At 43.6% G+C, this 23,508-nt stretch overlaps 3 protein-coding genes across 3 annotated transcripts; 1 reads left to right on the top strand and 2 right to left on the bottom strand.

Annotated features, from left to right (window-relative positions):
- Nucleotides 1-3,879: 3,879 nt before the first annotated feature.
- Nucleotides 3,880-5,410, bottom strand: LOC119894884 (histone H1-like). The gene has a single exon (XM_038707592.1). The coding sequence runs from the start codon at nucleotides 5,380-5,382 to the stop codon at nucleotides 4,750-4,752; it is 633 nt and encodes a 210-aa protein (XP_038563520.1). The 5' UTR covers nucleotides 5,383-5,410; the 3' UTR covers nucleotides 3,880-4,749.
- Nucleotides 5,411-15,210: 9,800 nt separating this feature from the next.
- LOC119894892 (histone H2B 1/2-like) lies at nucleotides 15,211-15,645 on the bottom strand. The gene has a single exon (XM_038707600.1). The coding sequence runs from the start codon at nucleotides 15,619-15,621 to the stop codon at nucleotides 15,250-15,252; it is 372 nt and encodes a 123-aa protein (XP_038563528.1). The 5' UTR covers nucleotides 15,622-15,645; the 3' UTR covers nucleotides 15,211-15,249.
- Nucleotides 15,646-19,340: 3,695 nt separating this feature from the next.
- On the top strand, nucleotides 19,341-20,817 carry LOC119894885 (histone H1-like). The gene has a single exon (XM_038707593.1). The coding sequence runs from the start codon at nucleotides 19,806-19,808 to the stop codon at nucleotides 20,409-20,411; it is 606 nt and encodes a 201-aa protein (XP_038563521.1). The 5' UTR covers nucleotides 19,341-19,805; the 3' UTR covers nucleotides 20,412-20,817.
- Nucleotides 20,818-23,508: the final 2,691 nt, after the last annotated feature.

The following is a 23,508-nucleotide window of genomic DNA, read 5'->3' on the forward strand; positions in this document are numbered from 1 at the left end:
ATCTGAGACCTTATTGTTGACGTGACACCTGTAGTTACCGGTTGTAACAGCAAATGCAGGTTAAGCCTGTAGGTCACAGAAGTCCGGGGCAGCTAAACAAAGTATTGTCAGTTAGTAATTGATCTTTTTCCATAATTATGTGAGCAGCCATGATCTGACTTCATGCTGCACAAGAGTTAGATACCTGGCCGAGAAGGTGGAGGTGTGCAGCCTGTTTTAATCCCTCCCACCCGAGATGCCAGCTCGAGGAGTCCAGGAAACACTCATTTAATGAAGCCATTATTTTAAAGCGACGTCCATTAAATCTGACATGTTGCACAGCTGCATCATCTGTACGCTGTTAGAGCTGTGATCTCTGTCAGAGCAGCAGAGCAGCTGTCGCCACTAAAGGCTACAGATCATTTCTTCACAATCCAGAAACATGTCTGTTAACATTATAACACACCTATACACATCTGGAGGTTCCAATAAACATTATAGCATCTGTTGAAAACAGTCAGATTACAGCAGCCTGATCATTCACCAGGCTACACAGCAGATTAGACCTACCACTTTTTTGCGGAGCGCTTCTTGTCTGTAAACAGGAGATCATTTAGCTCTGGATGATATTACAGCCTAATAATTTGACTTCAGCAGCTGTTTGTCACGATTATAGCAGCTGAATTGGTGCGATGCGCGGATCGGCTCGGACATTAAGCCTATGGGCATAAATCCTCCACCCGCCCCCCACCAACTAATTATTTTATCAGATTTAGAGACCTCCACCGGTCGCTGTAGATCCAGGCGGTTTCTTTCTTGTGTGTTATATTGATGTATGAATGTTTAACGATTCACTTAGATGATTAGAAAGGCGGCTGTCAGTCATTTAAACGTTTCCATCCGTGCAGTAATGTCACAGCAAATATCGTGGGACAAAACAGAAAAACCTTGCAGTAATAAACTTGACAGGACAGAGAGAGGAAACAGAATGAAACTTTCAGCTTCTATAATCCACGTTTAGACTCTGATGAAGCTCAGGACTGATCAGGAGGATGGCTGCTTTACTCCAAACACTTTTACTGTAGGAACCTGGACTCTGTGTGAGACCTTTTGGATGTGAAGAAGAACACAGAACATGAATTAACACCAGATCCTGACCGAACCGACCCTGTCGGCGTGTCGGAGATTTATTATTATTAATTTGTGTTGCTGTGGCTCGTGCGTAAATGCGCACAGTGTCACTGGGGAGAAGCTTCATCCAGGAGCTATTTACTGTTCATTTTTACAATCCTGCATCACATTCAACAACTTGACGTCAAAGTGAAACGACATTAAGAAATGCGGTTAGAACAGCGCTTTATGAGGCGCTACACAATATAATTAATAGGCAACAACAGGAACCCTGCAGCGTCCTGCTCCGGTCCAGCTGCTGGTCACGCCTCTTGTAAATATCACAGCGGCTGAAAAGACTTCCGCAAAGGATACAGCGATGTATCCTCGCTTATAGCTTCTCCAGCAAGCCTCGATGTGCATTTTAAGAATTGAGATGTCCTTCAAGATGGCGTGCTGATATCGAAGTTTGGAAAATGAGAAAGGCCCCCTGAACGACAGCGATCAGTGCTACATTGTAGGCCCATCAGCTTTAATGCCAGGGCCGCACACTTCATTTAAAGAGTTGACTTCTTAATTTATAAACTGCTACACTGAATACAGAAAATTCCACAAACTGGGGATTCACAGTGCTAATGATTTAAGAAAATTCTAAACTATTATTGCAAAGGGTTGAGGAAACTTAATTACAAATGAGGCTATAAAAAAAGCAAAATGAGTTCCCATAACATACAAAGAACCAACTACAATATCACATTTACATACAGGCTAAAATGCCAAGTCTAACATACTAGAGAAGAACTGGGCTGAAGTATTTCAGTGTTAAAATCAAACTGTTTGCAGAGTCTGGTGACCTACATCTGTGCGTGAGACAGCAGGAGGCTAGACCCGATCCAGACCCACTAAAACTCAAAGGCCCTTTTAAGGGCCACACACTTCCTCTAAAAAGTTAACGCTCCTTTATTAACTTTAATGTCAAATACTTGGACGTTTAATCCTGTGATGTTCTGTACATCATTCTTTTATCCAAAGCTGATAGTTACTATATCAACAAGAAGAAGTGGCTTGACACCATGAACGTGACACAAACTCATGCCTCAGTCCACTCCTTGTGAAGCTCTTCAAAAGCTTAACTTAACAACTCTCTCAATGCTGTGCTCATCCCTGTTGCTTGTGATCCTCTTCCCACACCAACTTTCCATGATACAGTGAACAGCCTTCTCAGCAGTGACCTGGACACCAGATTAAGAGATTAAAGGCTCTTGTGTCTGTATTATACATTCTTTATTCTAATATTGTAGGTATGGATTTTTAAATTTCCATCAGCTGTAAGCCAAAAAAACAAAAGGCCTGAAATATTTCACTTGATGTGAAATTTACCTAGAACATTTGAGAGTTTCTTTGAATTCCCTTTATATAAATTATGGAAATAATTATTATGGTATTACATCAATTTCACAGAAATCTACATCCATCTATTACAGATCTGTCACGAAATGTTATTGCTACTATAGCGAGTGTTGTTTTTAAGCTTACGCTACAGTAATGTAAATGTGAATGAACATTTTGTAATGTTACTTGATTTCATGTGGAAGTGGTTGACAGACAAACACGGCTTCTCAGCATGTAACGTCATTTGCCTGATGAAGGTCTAGTACCAAAATGTTGCCAGCACAAACATTTATTTTTGCAGGTTAGACAATGTGCAGTAGTTTCTTTGCAACTTTTCACCTACTCCTCCCCCTCTGATGCACCTGCCTCATGTTATAGATGTGTGAGGTAATTTTCTATTCTTGTCCAATAAAGATGAAATTTGAAAAAGTTTCCGATTTATGTATGTGTATATTTATGTGTCACAATCAGTAGTTGGAGGACAGTAAAACTGCACTATAAATATTTGAGTACATTTTACATTATTAGCTGTATATTTTATACTTTGTTTGGTAAATATGCATATTTCAGACTCTCACTGACAGTTTTCCTTTATTAGCAGAACCAGCACAGCTGAACATGATACAAACTTCATTTCTCACTGTACATTGTATTGCTCACAATATCAAGGTTTGACCCACAATTTTATACCATCAAATGCTCGACTACAGATAAACGTACAAGGTTAATGCGCAGCAGGTTATTTGAGGTACGCAACAAATATTAAGCTTTTAAAACATTTATGGCTGTATCAAATATGGGAAAAAGATCCAGGTAAATAAAAGATGTTGATCTGTTTTTGATACTGAAAGAAGTTGTCCTTGAAATCTCTAATATAATAATATAGCACCATGTCATGGCCAATAGACCATCATTATATTCTAATTCATTGTGTTTGTGCAGCCTAATAAAAACCAAATACAGGTTTTATACAAGGTCCTACATTAACAGTGTTTCTGAGTTCATCCACTAAATGGCACCATTGTTTAATGATAGTTGTTACAAGTCATGTTGCAAAGTGGAACGGAGTGTTTGAAGAGGTAGAGATCCAAGGTGTCAATATCACAACGTATAAATACTTCATCACACGTAAAATCCAGTACTTAAGTAAAATTACATGTCCAGCTTACTAAAATTACTAAATTAAAAGTAGCCTACTGACCTCGCAAAATTTGTACATTTCCTTTAGTACTTTAATCCATTAAACAGAAAGTGAAGGCAATGTAGTTAAAGATTAGGCTAATTAACATAGCCTGGATAATTATTTTTGTGGAAATCAGTTAGAGGCAGTACAATCCAACTACAGTAAAACTGCCTTTGATATGTGGCTCATGTGAGATTTATCACTCAAAGTTTGGATACTTTTATCCAGAAATGAAGGTTTATTAATTAGTTAACGTGTGAAGTCATAAGAACAACACCGCAATTTAAACAAATGTATAATCAATATATAGGGAACATAGTACATTTAGCTGGCGCTTTTTATCCAAAGCGACTTACAATTGCTACATATGTCAGAGGACGCACTCCTCTAGAACAATTACGGGTTAAGTGTTTTGCTCAGGGACTCATTGGTTGATGTGTCACAGTGGGGAATTGAACCCTGGTCTGATTTAAATTCCACTGAACATACAGGGTGAAACGGATCAAACCACTTTAGTACAAATTAAAATAAATGATGGTATTAAAACTATAATTTTAATACGGAAGTACTCAATACAGCCAACAATCAGCTATTATAATTGTGCACATAGAGTTCCTTCTAAATTGGATGTTAACAAACTGTCCTTGGTGTCTTATCATGGAACAAAAATGTTTGAATGTTTGATAAAAGAGAAAGGTCACTTGCTGCCACACATCAAATACCTGTTTGAGAAATTACCTGTATGTAAAAAAAAAAAAAACCTGACTGCAGTTTGATAAATAAATTTAAATAAATAAAGCTTTGATGGTGATGACAGTTCTGTTTAGTTCACTAGAGTAGATTTATTAGGCATTTAACTCCCAATATAAAAGTTGATGTAGAGTATTATACCATCTGATACTAATAACACATGGATGTATAATATGGTATAAGTATAGTTGTGTTGTCTAATTGCAGCTCAGAGTGGGTTTGTTGTGTAACAAGGTGTTGAAGTTGTACTAATAAATGAGGAAGCCTCTTTAGTGAAGCTGTGGTGGTTCTTAAAAGAACCTTTGGTGCACTGAGTGCTGGATTAAAGAGCCGCTTCACTTCTTGGTCTTCTTGGCTGCAGTTTTCTTTACCGGAGCTTTCTTGGCAGCGGGCTTCTTGGCCGCCTTGAGCTTTTTAACGGGGGTCTTCTTGGGACTCTTCTTCGCTAGCGGCTTTTTCACGGCTTTCTTCGCCGGTGCCTTCTTCTTCGGGGACTTCTTGGCCGCTGCTGCCGCTGCCGGTTTCTTGGCCGCTGGCTTCTTAGCTGCCGGTTTCTTGGCCGCTGTAACTTTCTTGGCGGCGGCTGCGGGCTTCTTGGCTTTAACGGGAGCTTTCTTCTTCGGCGCCGCTTTCTTGACAGGTTTGGCGGCTTTGGGCTCCTTCTTGGCGAGCTTGAAGGAGCCGGAGGCCCCGGTCCCTTTAGTTTGTCCCAGGGTTCCTCCGGTCACCAGCTTAGTCACGGCGGTGTTGATGCGTTTGTTGGCTTTGGTCACATCGACGCCTTTTGCCGCCAGAACCTTCTTAATGGCCGCCAGCGAGATCCCCTTGCGCTCCTTGGACTCAGCCACGGCGCTGATGATGAGCTTCGGGAGGGTCGGGCCCTCCTTCTTGGGACGGGGAGCCGCCTTCTTCTTCGGGGCTTTAGCCGGGGCTTTGACCGGGGCCGCTGCTGGAGCTTCTTCCGCCATCTCTGCGTCTCTGTCTGCTGTGTTTGTCTGAAGGTGTCCGAGCTGAGAGGAGGCGGGACTTATAAAGCACATGAGAACCGTGGAGAGGCAACACACGCAGCCGCTCCGCCGCCCGCCTCAAATGTGGCGACACTTGTGTTTTCTCTTCCGCATTTTGGCGATAAAATACACATAAGACGAACGTTTTAGACCATAAATGTTCTTTTATGAGTGAGAAAAAGTTCTTCACTTCAGACTGAGTTCGTGTTTGGCGACCAGGACTCGTTCATTTAATCCCAGGATGCTTCAAACCTCTCCAACACACCATCACTTTGGACAACTCGCGGCGAGTTTTCTTCACATTTCGTCTCTAAAAATGACTAAAAAGAATTTGTATTAAATGTGACAGTGGTTTCCCAGTAAGCGGAGACGTGTAGGGATAGAATAAAACTGAAATAACTGCAATAATGTGATTAATTTAGTTTCAATCAGAGACGTTTTCTGTGGCGGTAAACACACGGTTGCTGTTGGTGACTCAGTCAGTTGGATGGACTCCTGTCACAGATGGATCTGCTGGAAAAGACTTTCCGTTTCCGCCAAATGTTACATTTAACATGAAGTAACTGACAGCAGAAAGTCCTGTTTCTCTCCTCTGCTGTACAGAGACCTGACTTATTGAAATAACTTTAATCAGCTTCAGTTTGTGTCCAGACCAGCTTACTGTCTGTGACATAATTTGATCAGGTCAGTTCACACATTAATTTAACTTTTATTCGATATTTGAACGTTAATTAAAATATTTTCTAGGTAATTATTGTCATCTGAATTCAGGCCAGTAAGCTACCATAAGGACACAGAGGTTTTATCATTGACTTGGTATTTTATGTGAAAATTTGGCACTTAAGAGCATCCTTTTAATTTTTATTTAAGTTATGGGTCTCTCTAAAAGTGAATATATTTTTAGACTCATCAAACTTGACTTAAACATGGAAAATATTGAAAGCAACAGGCCTATGTGATTTCACAGACTTTATGTTTTTTAATTTATCGTGGGATTGTTTATGGGCTTCCTGAAGCTGCATAATATACTGAGAGGGATTTATGAAACAAATATCTGCTATAAATCTGCATCATAACGTAAATCCTTAGTAAAAGAGAGAAAACCTTTAAGCATAACATAAATAAAATCTAAATATTTTGGGTGGAATGAATGTTTTTGTTCATAAAACAAACTTCTATTACGGTATCATTTTTTAAAATTACACTGCAGGCTGTGTAAATAAAATTAATTCTGTTTTAATTTGAGGTTAAACCTTGTTATGCGTTTAACAGTTTACTAATTTGATTTATATGAAAACAGGTGTGTAAATGTGATTATTGGGGTTTTATTGGGTTGGATTTAGGGAGAAATGTCTCTCTTTAACAACTTGCAAGCTCAGAAAATCAGATTCAGCAAATCAAAGCTTATTAGTGCCCACACTCACACACAGGTTCAAAATCCACCAGATTTATTTATATAATCCAAAATAACTAATCAGTTTCAGCTGCCTTTATATTCTGTACTACATAACAACAAATAGAATTACAACAAACACCATGAACCACTTAACTAGTAGGGGTGTGACGAGACAAGACATGATATTCAGTCCTTCCAGGATTTCACTGGCTTTTTTACTGATTGTTGCGCTCTAAAATGATTTTGAGGCAAATTTTCTTAAAAATAGCAAGGGAAGTTGTAGGACTGACCTTGAATAGTCGATTCAGTGCTTGGGCGGAGCCTGATTCGACTGTCAAGCTCACAGTCGAAGCTTAACAGCGAAACAAGGTTAATGCCATTTTGTTGATATGGGGGTGCCCAACGTCTGATTTTATATCAAAGTTTCTCCCAATAAGTGAATATACAGCCTATTACAATGTACATTTCAACGTTTTATCCAGTAAATAAACAGGTCAAAAGAAAGAAAATTTCAATTAATGTTTTTAAAGGGCATGAATAAATTCAAAATTGTAACCCTAACCCTGGGGCGTCCGTGCTCATGTGTAGGCGTAGCGTGTATGTGTGTAGTGGCGGAAGAGGAACTCTTGCTGAAAAAATGGAGCCCCAGCTTCACTGGTGTTGTCAGCGGCGCTGCCAGAAACTTTGGGCCCCCTCTGCACAGCTGATGTCACCAAATCTCTAGGACCTAACTGTCCCATCAAAAGATGTACATAACTTTAATTAAAGGCTTGCAACTGTCTTGTTTCTTGTAGTTCAATACTAGTACTAGCACAAAATTTACTGCTGGTGATTTGTACATGCAAGTCTGCATACATGCAGTTCACTATTTGATGCAAGATTAAAAGCCACCATAAAAATGTCCTTAAGGCAATTTGTAACAGTCTTCTCAATGCATTTTTATTATAAAATTAATCTATATATGTCATTTAACGGCCATAATTCAATCTAAATTAACGTATCAAACTGGATTATTTTAAAATTGTCTGTAACTTACATGCAGGCTGAGGTAAGTTTCCAACTGTCCAGCATCCAGTGCAGACAGGAGGTTTATTTCATAATGATCATTATGGGAGAAAATAATTTGTGTTTGAATTTCTGTCATTAATAAATATGTCATTTTCTTTTTTGTTATGATAAAAAGAGCAAGAGAGACAGAGAAATCCCCACAGACTCCCTGGAATGATGCTAACTGGCCTGTCATTAAAGCTGATGATACACGGGGCAACTTTTTGAGCAAAGTTGCTGGGCAGTGTTGCTAGTGGCATGTCCGACTATGTTTTGAACGGATAGCGGCGGTGTGGGGTGGGTGGCGGAGTGGTGGGCGAAGGGGATTACTGTAGTAATCTTTACTCATTACCACTGACGGCAATGTTGCCCAGTACATTCAACATCAAAAATAAATAATAGCGGTATCTTATTTGATTATGAAACATTTTATTTGAATATCTTTAACACAGAAAATAGGCTAATCAAAAAAGCTGGAAATATTTTCCCATAAAACTTTCCAAACCGAAATGAAAATCTTTTCATCTGTGACACCACGATGGTGGAACGAGCTACCACACGCCATCAGAGCAGGGGCGTCCCTCTCTAACTTCAAGAAGCTCCTGAAAACTCATCTCTTCAGAGAACACTTCCTCTTATAACACCTCTAACTCCTAACCCCTAACATGCACTTCCTGTGCTCTTCTTCTTCTATCCCCTACAATGATCTTGTATTGCACTTTTTGTTTTAATTGCACTTTTTGTTAACTCTTACTTCCTTCCCTAGGTATCTACCCCATTGATGTGATATGTACTGTGAGCTCTTACTAGTATTTATTGCTGCTCTTACTAGTATGTTTTGTCAGTTGTAGATCTGTAATTGATGCTCTGTTGATGCTTGTATGTTGTTCCACAAATGTAAGTCGCTTTGGATAAAAGCGTTGGCCAAATGAGTAAATGTAATGTAATGTAAATTGATAAATAATTGTATTACAGCCTACCATAATGTTTTATGGACATATCTGGAGCTGTTTTATTAATCTGTGGTGAATGTACATGTACTTAAGTACATATTTAGATTAGGCCTACTTTGCTTGAGTATTTTTTATGCCCACTTCATGAAATATTGTACTTTTTACTTCACTACAATTTGACAGCTGCAGTTACTAGTTACTTTAAGAACAAATGTTTTTTAAGTAATTAGTCGATTGACAAAAATGTGATTGGCAACTATTTTGAAAATCTTTTATTTCTTTTGCAAAAAATATTCTGTGGGTCCAGCTTATAGCAGATTTGCTGCGTTTCCTTTTAATTTTTGAAGTTTGAACTGTTGGTTGGACAAAACAAGAATTGTGAAGGCGTCACTTTTGGCCTCTGGGTAATGGTGACAGCATGTCTTACTAGTTCCAGCTTTTTTGCAACCAATCACTTGATTTAGGGGTGGTGGTGGCGCCCCTAGGCGTGCGACTTCTGACATGTATAGAAGTCGCTTTGGATAAAAATGTCAGCTAAATGAATAAATGTAAAAATGCTCTGTGTTTCATCAGCTTAACACAGTGTTGCTCACATTCTTCACTGCGACAGGGAGGCTACAGTTATGGGGACACTGGGGTGCTGTTCATCTGTTGTTAGACTGCTAAAAGGGGCAGGGACAATGATTTTATATGAATATCTTGCTAAACGTTTCCCTGCACTGATTAAATGTTGATGAAATGTAGGCTAACACTAGTCTGGAGCTAGCTAGCTATTTCACTGTGGACATTAAGCCATTAACAGGTTAACACCACTCACAGACTTTAGGCTGCCCACCTGTCTTGGGGAAAAACTGGGTTACAGATTGACATCCTTTCCTTTGTCTTTCCTCTCTCTCGTTCCTCTCTTTCCTTTTTGTAAACCAGATTTTAGTTTACTTGGCAACATTGTGATCACTCTGGCTGGGTCCGAAATCACCCACTACTCATTATATAGTGGACTATATAGTGAGCTCGCTATTTTGTAGTGCTGTCCGAATGTATAGTGATCATTTTTATACCCTATATAGTCCATTCAATGTATCCCAGAATGCAATTTGCCTGTGTTCCTGGCTCATCTGCTGAATGCAACAAAATACCGTCACTGATGAGTGCGCTAAGTCAGGACCAAACCATTTCATGCAGATACAGGAGGGTGGTCAGTCAATATGGATGTTTACTTTTTGGTCAATGGGGACATTTAACTTCTATTGCCAAGAGAGAGATCATTAACTGTATTATTATATTTAAAGTACTCAATGATGATGGTTTATATAAATATAATTTGCTATTAGTTTTTACCAATTTTTGGGGGGCTTGGAAGTACACTGTACACTGATTTTTTTAACGTTAGATTTATCGTCAGGTTAATCGTTAATAAACTATGACCTGGATGACTGAGAATCTTCATAGACATCTTGCTAATCATTTTGGGATGAACACCCTCACATTGGTACGGGAATATGAAAGGACAGCCAGGAAAATTGCAGACTAGGAACCTGAGATGCCGACAACACAAACTTATTCCCAAAAGCCTACACTTAGGCTCCACGGTAAAAGGACACAGAGCCGGAATAATCCTGGAGAAAGCACAACACCAGCTACTGAATGAGAGAGTGAGACAGATACACTTCACAACTGAAGCCCTGAACAAAGAAATGGACAACATACACCACAAACTAGAAACATATCTGCCCAGTACATCACTGGGAAAGGTCATGGACTTCATCAAGAAAGCACAGCTATCTCAGCACAACAAGAGCAAAGAAAGACAGAACCGGAAATTCCAAAACCTACAGTCCAGAGCGAGCAGTACTAACAGAACAGGAGAATTGTCAACAACCCTGCAACACTTGAAACAGACAACAGATGGGTGAAAAACTTGTCAGATAGGGAACTCACCCAACCAGAGAAAGACGTTCTGGCCAAAGGATTAAACTTCGCCATTACACCACAGCAACTACCTATAGTAGACCTCATCACAGCCACAGAATCGACCATTAGGAAAAACAAATGACCAGAAACAGAAGCGGAACAGCTCAGACTAAAGGTATCTGCAGCCCTTTCTAATGCGAAAGCCCCCCCTTCCAACCTCACCATCCAAGAAAGGAAGGCTGTGATACCTCTGAGCAAGGATCAAAACATCACTATCCTACCTGCTGACAAAGGAAGATGCACCGTAGTACTTAACACAGCTGACTACAAGAACAAAGTCAACACACTACTAATGGACACAAACACGTATGAGACACTGAGACGAGACCCAACCAGCGGATACAAGAAAAAGGCCATAGAATATCTACAACAGTTACAGAAGCACAACACCATCACCCGTGAACAATATTATCGTTTATATCCTGGAGAAGCCATTCCATGTATTTATGGACTACCCAAGATACACAAAGAAGGAGCCCCACTCAGGCCGATTATCAGCAGCATTAACTCGGTCACCTACAACATTGCCAAACACATTTCTACCATCTTAGCTCCATTGGTGGGAAACACGCCTCACCACGTCCAAAACTCTATTGACTTTGTAAACAAAGTTCGAGGACTAAAACTGGATCCAGATGAAACCATGGTATCCTATGACGTGACTTCTTTGTTCACCTGCATCCCCACCATAGAGGCAGTAGAAACCGTTAGGAAACGGCTAACACAAGACAACACCCTGGACAACAGAACTAGCCTCAGCCCTGACCAAATCTGCAAATTACTCGACCTCTGTCTAAACACCACCTACTTCCAGTACAACGGTGGATTCTACAGACAGAAGCATGGCTGTGCCATGGGCTCACCGGTATCCCCGATTGTGGCAAACATCTACATGGAAGAAGTGGAGAATAAAGCCCTCAATTCCTTCAGAGGAACAGCACCGAGCCACTGGTACAGATATGTGGACGACACCTGGGTCAAAATTAAAAGCCAGGAAGTGCAAGCCTTCACAGAACACATTAACTCTGTGGACAGTAACATCAAGTTCACACGAGAAGATGTTCACAACAACAGTTTGGCCTTCCTGGACTGCGCTGTACACATTGAAGAGGACAGGAGCCTGCAGATTGGTGTTTACAGAAAACCCCCACACACAGACCAATACCTACTGTTCGATTCACACCACCCACTGGAGCACAAGCTAGGGGTCATGAGAACACTGCATCACAGAGCGGAAAACATACCAACACGCGCCCAAGCCAGAGAGAAGGAACAGAACCACCTGAAGGGGGCGCTTACAGCCTGTGGATACCCTAAATGGACCTTTGTGAAAACAGCCACAAGATCCAAGAAGAACAAAACTACAGGGGAGGAAAAGAAGGTCAAACACAACAACATTGTGATTCCGTACGTGTCTGGAGTATCAGAGAAACTCAGGAGGATTTTCAACAAACATAACATCCCTGTGTTTTTTGAACCCAAGAACACACTAAGACAGATACTGGTCCACCCCAAAGACCGCACACCCAAACACAAGAAAAGCAATCTAGTGTATGCGGTCCAATGCAGTGAGGAATGCACAGACCTTTATATTGGGGAGACTAAACAACCACTACACAAACGCATGGCTCAACACAGAAGGGCCAACTCCTCAGGTCAAGACTCTGCAGTCTACTTACATCTGAAGGACAGAGGACACTCGTTTGAGGACCACCAGGTGCACATTTTAGACAGAGAAGATGGATGGTTTGAAAGAGGTGTCAAGGAAGCATCTACACCAGGGTCGAGAAGCCGTCATTGAACAGAGGAGGGGGTCTACGCCACCACTTATCCCCCACTTACAATGCTGTCCTTTCATCACTTCCCAGGAAACTCAACAAACTCAGGTGAAGATACCAACGATGGTCGTTCAGTCTTGGCCACAGGGAGTCTTAACGACTGTAACGACTGTCGTCACAGCAACAAGGAACACTAACGAACCAGCGGTATCGATGACCCGGGCCAACGACCCCACTGAGGTTAAATAGCTGAGTTTCCCTGTCAGTCAGTCAGAACTGAAGAAGTCCTTTGAATGAGGGACGAAACGTCTTCCAGTATCTTCAACAAAGTCCAGTTGCCCTTGATTTTAACCTTCGTTGGTTAATCTACAAGGTTATTTATTATTTATTAGTCATTATACAGTATAAGGCTGCATAATGAAATGAAATTTGTAGTTCCTTTGTGCTACACACACAACATACAATTAAGTGTAATATAGACAGTTATTTACATACATACTGTATATACATAGACATATACACCCCATACATTCCACAGTTTTTGAATTTGTATCTGACAGATATTAACTTCAGCACCTCCAATAAAGTCTCGTCTGGTTGAAATCACGTGATCCTGTTACTGTAGATAACAATAATGAATGTTTCTGTCTTCTGCCACACAGAGTGATCATGATATCTCACCGTAATCAGCTTCAGCTTGTGTGGAAACCTCTTTCTCTGTAGGTTTCCTGTTTGTAATACAGATAATATTATTCTACATCATAATGAAATCCTCTTTGTTGTTGCACAAAATAAAGTCATATTCTGTTCCAGTATATAGTATCTGTACAATAGTTATTTAAATATATGAATAGGTATAGGAATAGTGTAGAAATAATGACATATATAATATATATATATATATATATAAAAAGAAAAATATAGTATCAGAATCAGCTTTATTTGCTGGGTATGTGAACACATACGAGGAATTTGACAACAAACAAGTCAAAATGAGGCTCAGTAGTGTGTGTGGCCTCCACGTGCCTGTATGACCTCCCTACAACTCCTTGGCATGCTCCCGATGAGGTGGTGGATGGTCTCCTGAGGGATCTCCTCCCAGACCTGGACTAAAGCATCCGCCAACTCCTGGACAGTCTGTGGTGCAACGTGGCGTTGGTGGATGGAGCGAGACATGATGTCCCAGATGTGCTCAATTGGATTCAGGTCTGGGGAACCGGCGGGCCGGTCCACAGCATCAATGCCTTCCTCTTGCAGGAACTGCTGACACACTCCAGCCACATGAGGTCTAGCATTGTGTTGCATTAGGAGGAACCCAGGGGCCAACTGCACCAGCATATGGTCTCACAAGGGGTCTGAGGATCTCATCTCGGTACCTAATGGCCGTCAGGCTACCTCTGGCGAGCACATGGAGGGCTGTGCGGCCCCCCAAAGAAATGCCACCCCACACCATTACTGACCCACCGCCAAACCGGTCACGCTGGAGGATGTTGCAGGCAGCAGAACGTTCTCCACGGCGTCTCCAGACTCTGTCATGTCTGTCACATGTGCTCAGTGTGAACCTGCTTTCATCTGTGAAGAGCACAGGGCGCCAGTGGCAAATTTGCTAGTCTTGGTGTTCTCTGGCAAATGCCAAACATCCTGCACGGTGTTGGGCTGTAAGCACAACCCCCACCTGTGGACATTGGGCCCTCATACAACCCTCATGGAGTCTGTTTCTGACCGTTTGAGCAGACACATGCACATTTGGGCATGTACCACGTACCACATACCACTAGAGTGAAAGCACCGCCAGCATTCAAAAGTGACCAAAACATCAGCCAGGAAGCATAGGAACTGAGATGTGGTGATGTCACCACCTGCAGAACCACTCCTTCTTTATTGGGGGTGTCTTGCTAATTGCCTATAATTTCCAGTTGTTGTCTATTCCATTTGCACAACAGTATGTGAAATTGATTGTCAATCAGTGTTGCTTCCCAAGTGGACAGTCTGATTTCACAGGAGTGTGATTGACTTGGAGTTACATTGTGTTGTTTAAGTGTTCCCTTTATTTTTTTTGAGCAGTGTACATAAGCCTTTACATGGCTGGTCTGGTTGTATACTACTCGGGAAAGATTGTGAAAATGGAAGGATTTAGTCAGAGTAGAGGATTACATATAGACAACATATTTCTGTGGTTTTTACATAGTTTGAATTTGGTTGTGGGCCCAGGGGGGTTTATATAATGATGATATACAGTAATGAAGGTGAATTTGTGCATTTTGCTTTGTAAAATAAAGCAAGCCAGGCAGCCTTCTGTTTTTTTTTTTTTTAAACCACCAACTAGAGGGCTGCAGCATCACAACAGCCACCTAGGTCAAATGAACGAAATGACTCAAAAAAAAAAAAGTTAATTTTAATAAACGAGATTTGAGTGAACAAATCTAGACTAACTTGCCAACACTAGAAACCAGTGGGTTAAGGGCATGTTAATATTGTACTCATTCCCTCTGATTACAACTGCTGTCCAAGACATAAGTAGATCAATAGGCTTATTGGGAGTCTGTTGAGAACTCACTTCTATTGCCAGACATTTGAGTGCAAGATGATGGTAATAAAACACTTTCAGTAGGAATAAAGCTCTCAGTGTAAACAGTGGGTGGCCCTGAAAAGGGCCTTTTGTGTTGCTGGTGTAACAGCGGGTTTACTTGGAGCTGGTGTACTTGGTCACGGCCTTGGTGCCTTCAGACACGGCGTGCTTGGCCAGCTCACCGGGCAGCAGCAGGCGGACGGCGGTCTGGATCTCCCTGGAGGTGATGGTGGAGCGCTTGTTGTAGTGAGCCAGACGGGAGGACTCGCCGGCGATGCGCTCAAAGATGTCGCTCACGAACGAGTTCATGATCAGCATGGCCTTGGACGAGATGCCGGTGTCGGGGTGGACCTGCTTCAGGACCTTGTACACGTAGATGGCGTAGCTCTCCTTCCTGGTCTTCCTCTTCTTCTTGCCGGTCTTGGAGACGCTCTTAGAGACGGCTTTCTTTGAGCCCTTCTTCGGAGCCTTAACTGGATCAGGCATCTTCAACTTCGTTATAGTTCTCAACGAATAAGTCTGAAGCGATGAGGCGGAACATTTATATGTCCGTGATGCAAATAAGACTGTGCTGTTCCTCGTACAGGATTGGCTGAGATTTAAACAAGACTGCGCATGCGCCACACAAGAAATAATTAATAATAAACATCTCTGTGAGAAGGGAATAAAGATGTGAAGGTCAAAAAATAAACACAGTAACACAGATTTAAGTTTATTTATTTTAGCGGTGGAGAAAGTATTCAGATACTTTAATTCAATAAAAGTACTAATACCAAACTATGAAATATCTCCTGTGACAACAGGATTTTTTTGTTGTAGTTCTTACGGTGGAGCTCATTTTGAACTATTTTGTATCGGCTGCACACAATGATTATTTCGTTATATCATTATTTATCTGGTTGTCTGGTTTGTAAAAATTCTGAAAATAGTAAGAAGTGCCACCAAGAGCCCAAAGCGGCAATTTCACAATGCTTTTCATGTCCAACCAAGAGTCAAAACCTCAAAAATAGTACAAATAAAAGGAAATCAATAAAGGAAAATGTTAAACTTCTCACATATGAGAAAAGTTTGGCCTATTAACTTAACTTAAATATAGTTGCCAATTTGTCCAAAACTAATCATTTCAGCTCTGCTTGTACAAACACACACACATATATATATATACACACACACACACACACACACACACACACACACACACACACACACACATATATTGGGTAGTTTAAATTATAACAAAACTATTACATAAGTAACTATTAATGAAGATCTCAAATATTTGTAGTGAAGTAAAAACTATAATACCGCCCTGAACACAACAGCATTACGTTCAGGCAGCGAGCCCTGCAGCCTCGGTGATTTTAGGGAGAAGTCTTAATTAATTAACGGGATAGTTCCTTAGATGTAGCCCATCTGTAGTCTATAATTGAATTCTCCTAAGTGTTTTCACATGGGCTATTTAGATTGACTATTTTACGTGTCCAAAAAATAGGGAGCCGGGGTGAGGAGGGTTGATCTAAAAAATCTTAAAAATCAAAGTGTGAAATTTATAAGAAGAAAAATGCTCACCCACTTAGCAGAGGTCAGTGCCAAAAGGAGGGCTGTCTTCAGAGACAGCAGTCTGAGAGAAGTTTGCGGCAGTGGCTCAATGGGGGGATTGCTCAGAGCGCGCAGCACAAGCGGTAAATCCCACTGTGGCGCCAAGGGGCGCGTGACAAGCCGCTGCCTTCTCACTCCTCTTCAAAAACGCTGAACCAGCGGATGCGGATGAGATGGCCGCCACGTTTGATTTGACTGTGGATAAAGCCAGATTTCTGTCCACCAGCAGCTGGAGGAAGGACAGAACATGAGATAAGGGACACAAGACGGGATCCGTGTCTCTTTCCACACACCAGTGCTGAAAGGCGGACCACTTTGCTCTAAAAGAAGCAGTAGTGGAGGGAGCCCTAGCGCCTTGGATGGTGCGCACTATATTAGGGGACAATCCTAATCTAAACCCTGACCTATCACTGGGAAGTGTAGGATGGCGCCGTCCAGTTGTGAAAGTGCGTCTCTGCACCACGGCAGCTGCCACGGTTTCCCCGACCGCTCCCCGTGTGGCCCATTTTTCCACCGCTTCGGCCCTGGTAGATGTCACCGAGCATGGCGCTAGGAGCAGGTGCAGGAGGCTCAGCAGGCATCGGCACGCCCTTGTGCTCAGCAGCCGTCTCGATTATGTCGGGGATATCCCGGAAGAGAGCCCCGCAGGACGGCAAGCTGGAAGGCGGAAGTGGAGCAGGAGCTAGCGACGCCGCCTTCTTATCTAACTCGAAATCAAACTCCAGGTCTTCCAGCGGGAAGAGGGGAGAGCCTGGCGGGGAGCCAGCTATGGAGGGAGCAGAGTCAGAGGACTCAAGCCCTGCATCGCCGGCAGTCCCGCCGGCGAGGTCCACCGTGAAGCTAACTGGCTTAGCCCAGCTAGCTTCGTCAACCTCCTCCTCCTGTCGCTTCTCCTCCACGGGCAGCTGTGCGCAGTAGGGACACGAGGCCCGGGAGTCAGAGCCAGGCCAGCGTGCTGAGAACCGAGGCAGGTCTCGCAGCGGACGTGGAGATCAAACCCTATGATGTAGCCGGCGTGGCAGGACGGGCAGAGGCGGACTCCTTCACGGTAGAGCGGTGAGTAGCCATAGGAAAAGCTCTTTAGTAGGAGAAACTGCTCTTTAGATGCTACTCTGCTCTCCGAAGTGACTGCTATGCAGCACTGAAGAAAAAAGGGGAGCAGATCTCTGGTCTCGCCGGTATTATATGCCCAATTTGCGGACCTGAGAGAGGCCCGTGCACGGCACATGGGCGCGAAAGAAATCTTCAGGACTGCGCAAGCACGCGGGGACGAACCCAGTAGCGACAGCTCTTAGAGGGCGAAGCCTATACGAAAAAGAATCAATAATCACTCTGTTTTCTTCTGAATATGCCCAATCCAAGGCAAAGTCTCTAAGGTGCATGGTATTGATTGTGGGCTAAACTGAGCGGTATTTCCTCACTGCTAAATCTGATTGCGTTTAATATAACTTTCCAATGCATGCATACTACATGGCAGAGGTGTGTGTGTGTGATGTTACAGCCTTTCAAAGTGAAGTTTCTCTCATAAATGTGTGACTATAATGTCAAAGAATATTGAATTTTACTTGTAGATTAATCTTGGAAATTAAATTCTGTCTCGGATTATGAGACCTACCCGTCTCCACTGCATCCTTTCCTTCTATTACAATGGACCTTCTGTGCAGTTGTACCTTTAAGATACATCTTAATCATACCTTCACTGTACAGAATTTATTTGCTGACATGTTCGTTCATCTGATAACTACAGAAAGTTTATTTAAACTCACTGAGTTTTAGTTTGGAGTCAATCATTGTCCAGTATGGAACTTGACACAACAAGCTTGATGTGGAAATATGAAGCTTCCAGTGAGAATGGACTTTTCATTGAAGTAGGAGACATCTTGTGTCCAACAGATAAACTCTGCTAAATAAGAAACAATGCGCTTGCATTCATTTTCAATGAGGGAAAAAAAATTACAAAATAATACACATGAGATGCAAATCATTTTTCAAAGCAGGTTATTTCTAAATGTCTTAAAAACATGCCTGGAGGGGATCTTTAAAGTCCTTTGAGACTCAGAGTCCATTGTAATGGACATTAATATTTAATTGCCACTGAAAATTTAGTTTTGGTTTGACTTTGGCTAAATTGACTCTCGCTAAATAATTAATGTAATGTAATGTAGAAGTGACTGATCTGAAATCTGAATCAAAAGTTGAGTCCAGAATATTTGGGATTTGGGGGATGAGAAGAAAAGTTCTGTAATTTTATAAATTCAGAAGTTAGGGAAATATTTTCCAAAGAGTTTAACATTATAGAACATCACTGTGCTGTAAAATTAGGGACAAAACTGAAACTGAAACACATTTGAGTAAAAGACTCTGTAGACCTTCTCATCTGTATACTTAGCTCACACATAGTTAATACAACCATAGTTATTTTATTCGGTGACTAACTATAGTTATTTTATTGATTTATCAGTAGAAGCATGAATATAAAAGGTGTTCTAGACACAAGTTGTCCTCAGCAGCAGAAACGTCCACAGTGAGCAGCTCTGACAGGAAGTCAGGCTGAACCTCCATCATCAGTGTGTTTGCTGCTCCCAGAAAAACTCGATTTATTAGAAACTGATCATCAACAGATGCTTGTTTTTACTTTGAGCGCCTGAACAAACATGTGGGTCCGCTGGAAAACTGCTTTTGATGGAGCTCTGATGCATTTTAAAACATTTTAGGAGAGAAATGGGAGTGAAAAGCAGCTGATAAGCGCCGGTCGCGACGGTGAATGTGTGAAGTTTGGAGGCTCCGCAAACCAAACGCAGAGCGCATCAGAGCTGAACATGACTTCAGTATGAAGAGACACCAGTCCGCTACCGGCTCCTTCACCGGCAGCCTGCGGCTCTTCTCCCACATTTAGTTCGGAGCCTTTTATCGGTGCAGAGAAAACACAAGTGGCGGCGTTCAGCCCGCACCGAGCGGCCGCGAGCTGGGCTGAGTCTCCACGGTTCTCACGGTGTGTTTAAGTGCAGCCTGCTGCTCGGAGCCTCCATCATTCAGACTCTCGTGTTATCGTGAGGAGAAACAAGCAGAACATGGCAGAAGTAGCTCCAGCCGCCCCCGCCGTCGCCGCTCCGGCCAAAGCGGCCAAGAAGAAGGTGTCCAAGCCGAAGAAGGCTGGTCCCAGCGTCGGGGAGCTCATCGTTAAGGCCGTGTCCGCGTCCAAGGAGCGGAGCGGCGTGTCCGCGGCCGCCCTGAAGAAGGCTCTGGCTGCCGGAGGCTACGATGTGGAGAAGAACAAGGCCCGCGTCAAGACCGCCATCAAGAGCCTGGTGGTGAAGGGGACTCTGGTCCAGACCAAGGGGACCGGGGCCTCGGGCTCCTTCAAGATCAACAAGAAGGCGGAGACCAAGCCCAAGAAGGCGGTGAAGAAAGCCGCTCCTAAAGCCAAGAAGCCCGCAGCCAAGAAACCCGCAGCGGCCAAAAAGCCCAAAGCAGCGGCAGCCAAGAAGCCGGCAGCCGCCAAGAAGTCTCCCAAGAAGGTCAAGAAGCCCGCGGCGGCCAAGAAGGCGGCCAAGAGCCCCAAGAAAGCTACCAAGAGCCCCAAGAAGGTGGTGAAGAAGGCCCCCGCAGCCAAGAAGACCCCCGTCAAGAAGGCCGCCAAGCCCAAAGTGAAGAAGGCTGCAGCCAAGAAGAAGTGAGCTGCTTCAAGACCAACAATGTCCCAACAAAAGGCTCTTTTAAGAGCCACCACATCTTCCTCAAAGAGCCTGTTCACACTCATTAACAGCACATCATACACTGATCGTTATATTAGGATTTAAGAACATGGTGGGGGGGAAAGCACATTAAAACAATTTTATATTAATAATTAAAAAGGAATACTGGAGGTTTCAGCCATATATTTTCCCCCAACATCTAACAAATGCTTTATTTATTATTTTATTGTTGTATTAAGAGGCTGTAGGACCAAACAAGCTCTTAAATATCTCAGTGATTCAGTCTGCAGTGGATGTGAGTGGAACTCGTCTGTGGGGAAGTTCAGGATGAGCAGCTCAACATGACTAATGTGCAGCAAGTCTTCAACATTGAGTCAGACAATAAAGAACATTTCTAATAGTTGAGAAAAAGTTGTATATGCTTCTTTTACTTGCTGCTGCTGGTAAAAGTGGAATTGACTTAAACCTTTTTTTTTTTTTGCACAGTACTTGCATTAAACACAAAGTGCTTCACGGCAAAGCGAAGAATCAAGGAACATGCTGACACTAATTTTCTGTTGTGCTACAGACTTGTATGACGTGAAGATGTGTAAATGTACAGCTCAGCATATGAATTTACATTTTGATAAATCACTATTACTACCTGATCAAGTAAAGACAGTAACAGTAATGTTCTCAAGATATTTTGTTGGCAAACACAGCTGAATTATGAATAATTCACAATAATGTCCAAACGGACATTCCTGAGGAAAAAAAGAGCAGTAAACTAAATGTATATGTATATATACTGCACTAATGTACAGTGTATATACAGTACGTAAAGTATATAAACATGTGTATACAATATTAGTGTGGAAACAGTTATCTATTAATTGGTTAATAACAGACTGTTTCCTGTCAATGTAAACTGAATATATTTTGGTTTTGGACACTTGAAGACAAAAACACAAGACAAATGTAAACAATGTAATGAAATTAAAGTGCAGATGTCCTGAACTGGTATACAGGGTTCAGATCAGGGCCAATCCAGGTGTTTTTGATTAATCTAGTCTTGGTATTGGCTTTAAAGACTGATGTACAAAAACGTTCAAACACTGACATGACACTGGCATCAGCATAACAGTCATTTCATCATAATCACAACCTTCACATGCACACTAGTGTCTCTGTTACACTGTAAGTTTTGTCCGGGATATGATCGTTTTCATGTCATTATTTGAACTGATGTATAAGTGTTGTATGTGTGTCGGGGTGAGCTGTCACTACCTCTTCTGTTTAGCAAATCCATAAAGCAGCAAGTAAAAACAACTGACTCTTTTGGAATTCATATAAATATTAGATAACAATAGATGCTTTTTTTTTTATTATTCTGCTCTTTAATTGTTATCAGCTATACACTGATGAACAGTGATTGTGTTCTATTTCGTATAGGCTTCGCCCTCTAAGAGCTGTCGCTATTGGGTTCATCCCCGCGCGCATGCGCAGTCCTGAAGATTTCTTTCGCGCCCATGTGCCGTGCACGGGCCTCTCTCAGGTCCGCAATTTAGGTATATAATACCGGCGAGACCAGAGATCTGCTCCCCTTTTTTCTTCAGCGCTGCATAGCAGTCATTTCGGAGAGCAGAGTAGCATCTAAAGAGCAATTTTCCTGCCTAAAGAGCTTTTCCTATGGCTACTCACCGCTCTACCGTTGAGGTCCGCCGCTCGGAAGGAGTCCGCCTCTGCCCGTCCTGCCACGCCGGCTACATCATGGGGTTTGATCTCCACGCCCGCTGCGAGACCTGCCTCGGTCCCCAGCACGCTGGCCTGGCTCTGACTCCCCGGGCCTCGTGCCCCTACTGCGCACAGCTGCCCGTGGAGGAGAAGCGACAGGAGGAGGAGGACGACGAAGCTAGCTGGGCTAAGCCAGTTAGCTTCACGGCGGACCTCGCCGGCGGGACTGCTGGCGATGCAGGGCTCGAGTCCTCTGACTCTGCTCCCTCCATTGCTGGCTCCCCGCCAGGCTCTCCCCTCTTCCCGCTGGAAGATCTGGAGTTTGACTTGGATGAGAAGGCGGCGTCGCTGGCTCCTGCTCCACTTCCGCCTTCCAGCTTGCCGTCCTGCGGGGCTCTCCTCCGGGATCTCCCCGACATAATCAAGACGGCTGCTGAGCGCAAGGGCGTGCCGATGCCTGCTGAGCCTCCTGCACCTGCTCCTAGCGCCATGCTCGGCGACATCTACCAGCCAGAGCAAGCGTCCAAACAGGTTCCTGTGTGGCCCCTTTTTCCACCGCTTCAGCCTTTTCTCTCCGAAGCGGGGGCCGAGCCTGGGAAGCTGAAGGCGCCGGTGGCGAGGTACGTCAACTTCACGAAGGTCGAGGGCCTCACTGACCGTGGTTTTCCCTCTGTCCCACCTCTGGAGCCCAGCCTGGCAGCCATCCTGCTGCCTAAAGCCACCTTTTTTCGGCAGGAGGAAGCCGACTCCGCCCTCTGCCCGCGACCAGGTAACGGCTCGAGTCACGGACCGCTCCCACCAGTGCGCCGCCCAGGTAACAGCCGCCATCAACAACATATCGCTGCTGGCCTCGTCCATGTCATCTGTCGCTGCTCAGCCCGACGCCCTTTCCCCCGAGCTCGCCAGCGAGTTTGGGAAAGCCGCGGCCGCCATTTTGACGCTCGCCACAGCGGCGGCGGTCGGCCAGTCCCGGATTATGGCGTGGATGACAGTGCTGCAACGCAACATGTGGCTGCACATGTCCGATCTGCCGGAGCAGATCAGGAAGGAGTTGCTGGACGGCCCCATCAGCCCCGATGGGCTGTTTGGGCCGCTCCTCCAGGATGCAATCACACACATGCAGCAAGCTTCGGACGAGGCGGACAAGGTGAAGCGGCACACAGCGTGGAGCAGAGCGCCACCTCAACACCCACGGCGCTCACAGGGCTCCCGGCGTGATCGCCGCGACTCCCGCCCCAGGCCGAGGCGCCCCGCGGCCACTGCTGCGCCTCCGCCGGCCCCAGCCGAGGCCCCCCGGGCTCCCCGGCGGCCGCTGCTCCCTCTTCACAGCGCCGCCCTGCAGTCAAGAACAGGCGAGCGGCTTGCT

Source organism: Micropterus salmoides, unplaced genomic scaffold, assembly GCF_014851395.1.
Source record: "Micropterus salmoides isolate LMB-PRFRI ecotype aquatic unplaced genomic scaffold, ASM1485139v1 Ms_hic_scaffold_9, whole genome shotgun sequence".
Lineage (NCBI taxonomy): Eukaryota > Metazoa > Chordata > Actinopteri > Centrarchiformes > Centrarchidae > Micropterus > Micropterus salmoides.

What these genes read in the sequence shown, in the direction of transcription:
- LOC119894884 (XM_038707592.1), bottom strand. Translation starts at nt 5,382, where the DNA reads ATGGCGGAAGAAGCTCCAGCAGCGGCCCCGGTCAAAGCCCCGGCTAAA.
- LOC119894892 (XM_038707600.1), bottom strand. Translation starts at nt 15,621, where the DNA reads ATGCCTGATCCAGTTAAGGCTCCGAAGAAGGGCTCAAAGAAAGCCGTC.
- LOC119894885 (XM_038707593.1), top strand. Translation starts at nt 19,806, where the DNA reads ATGGCAGAAGTAGCTCCAGCCGCCCCCGCCGTCGCCGCTCCGGCCAAA.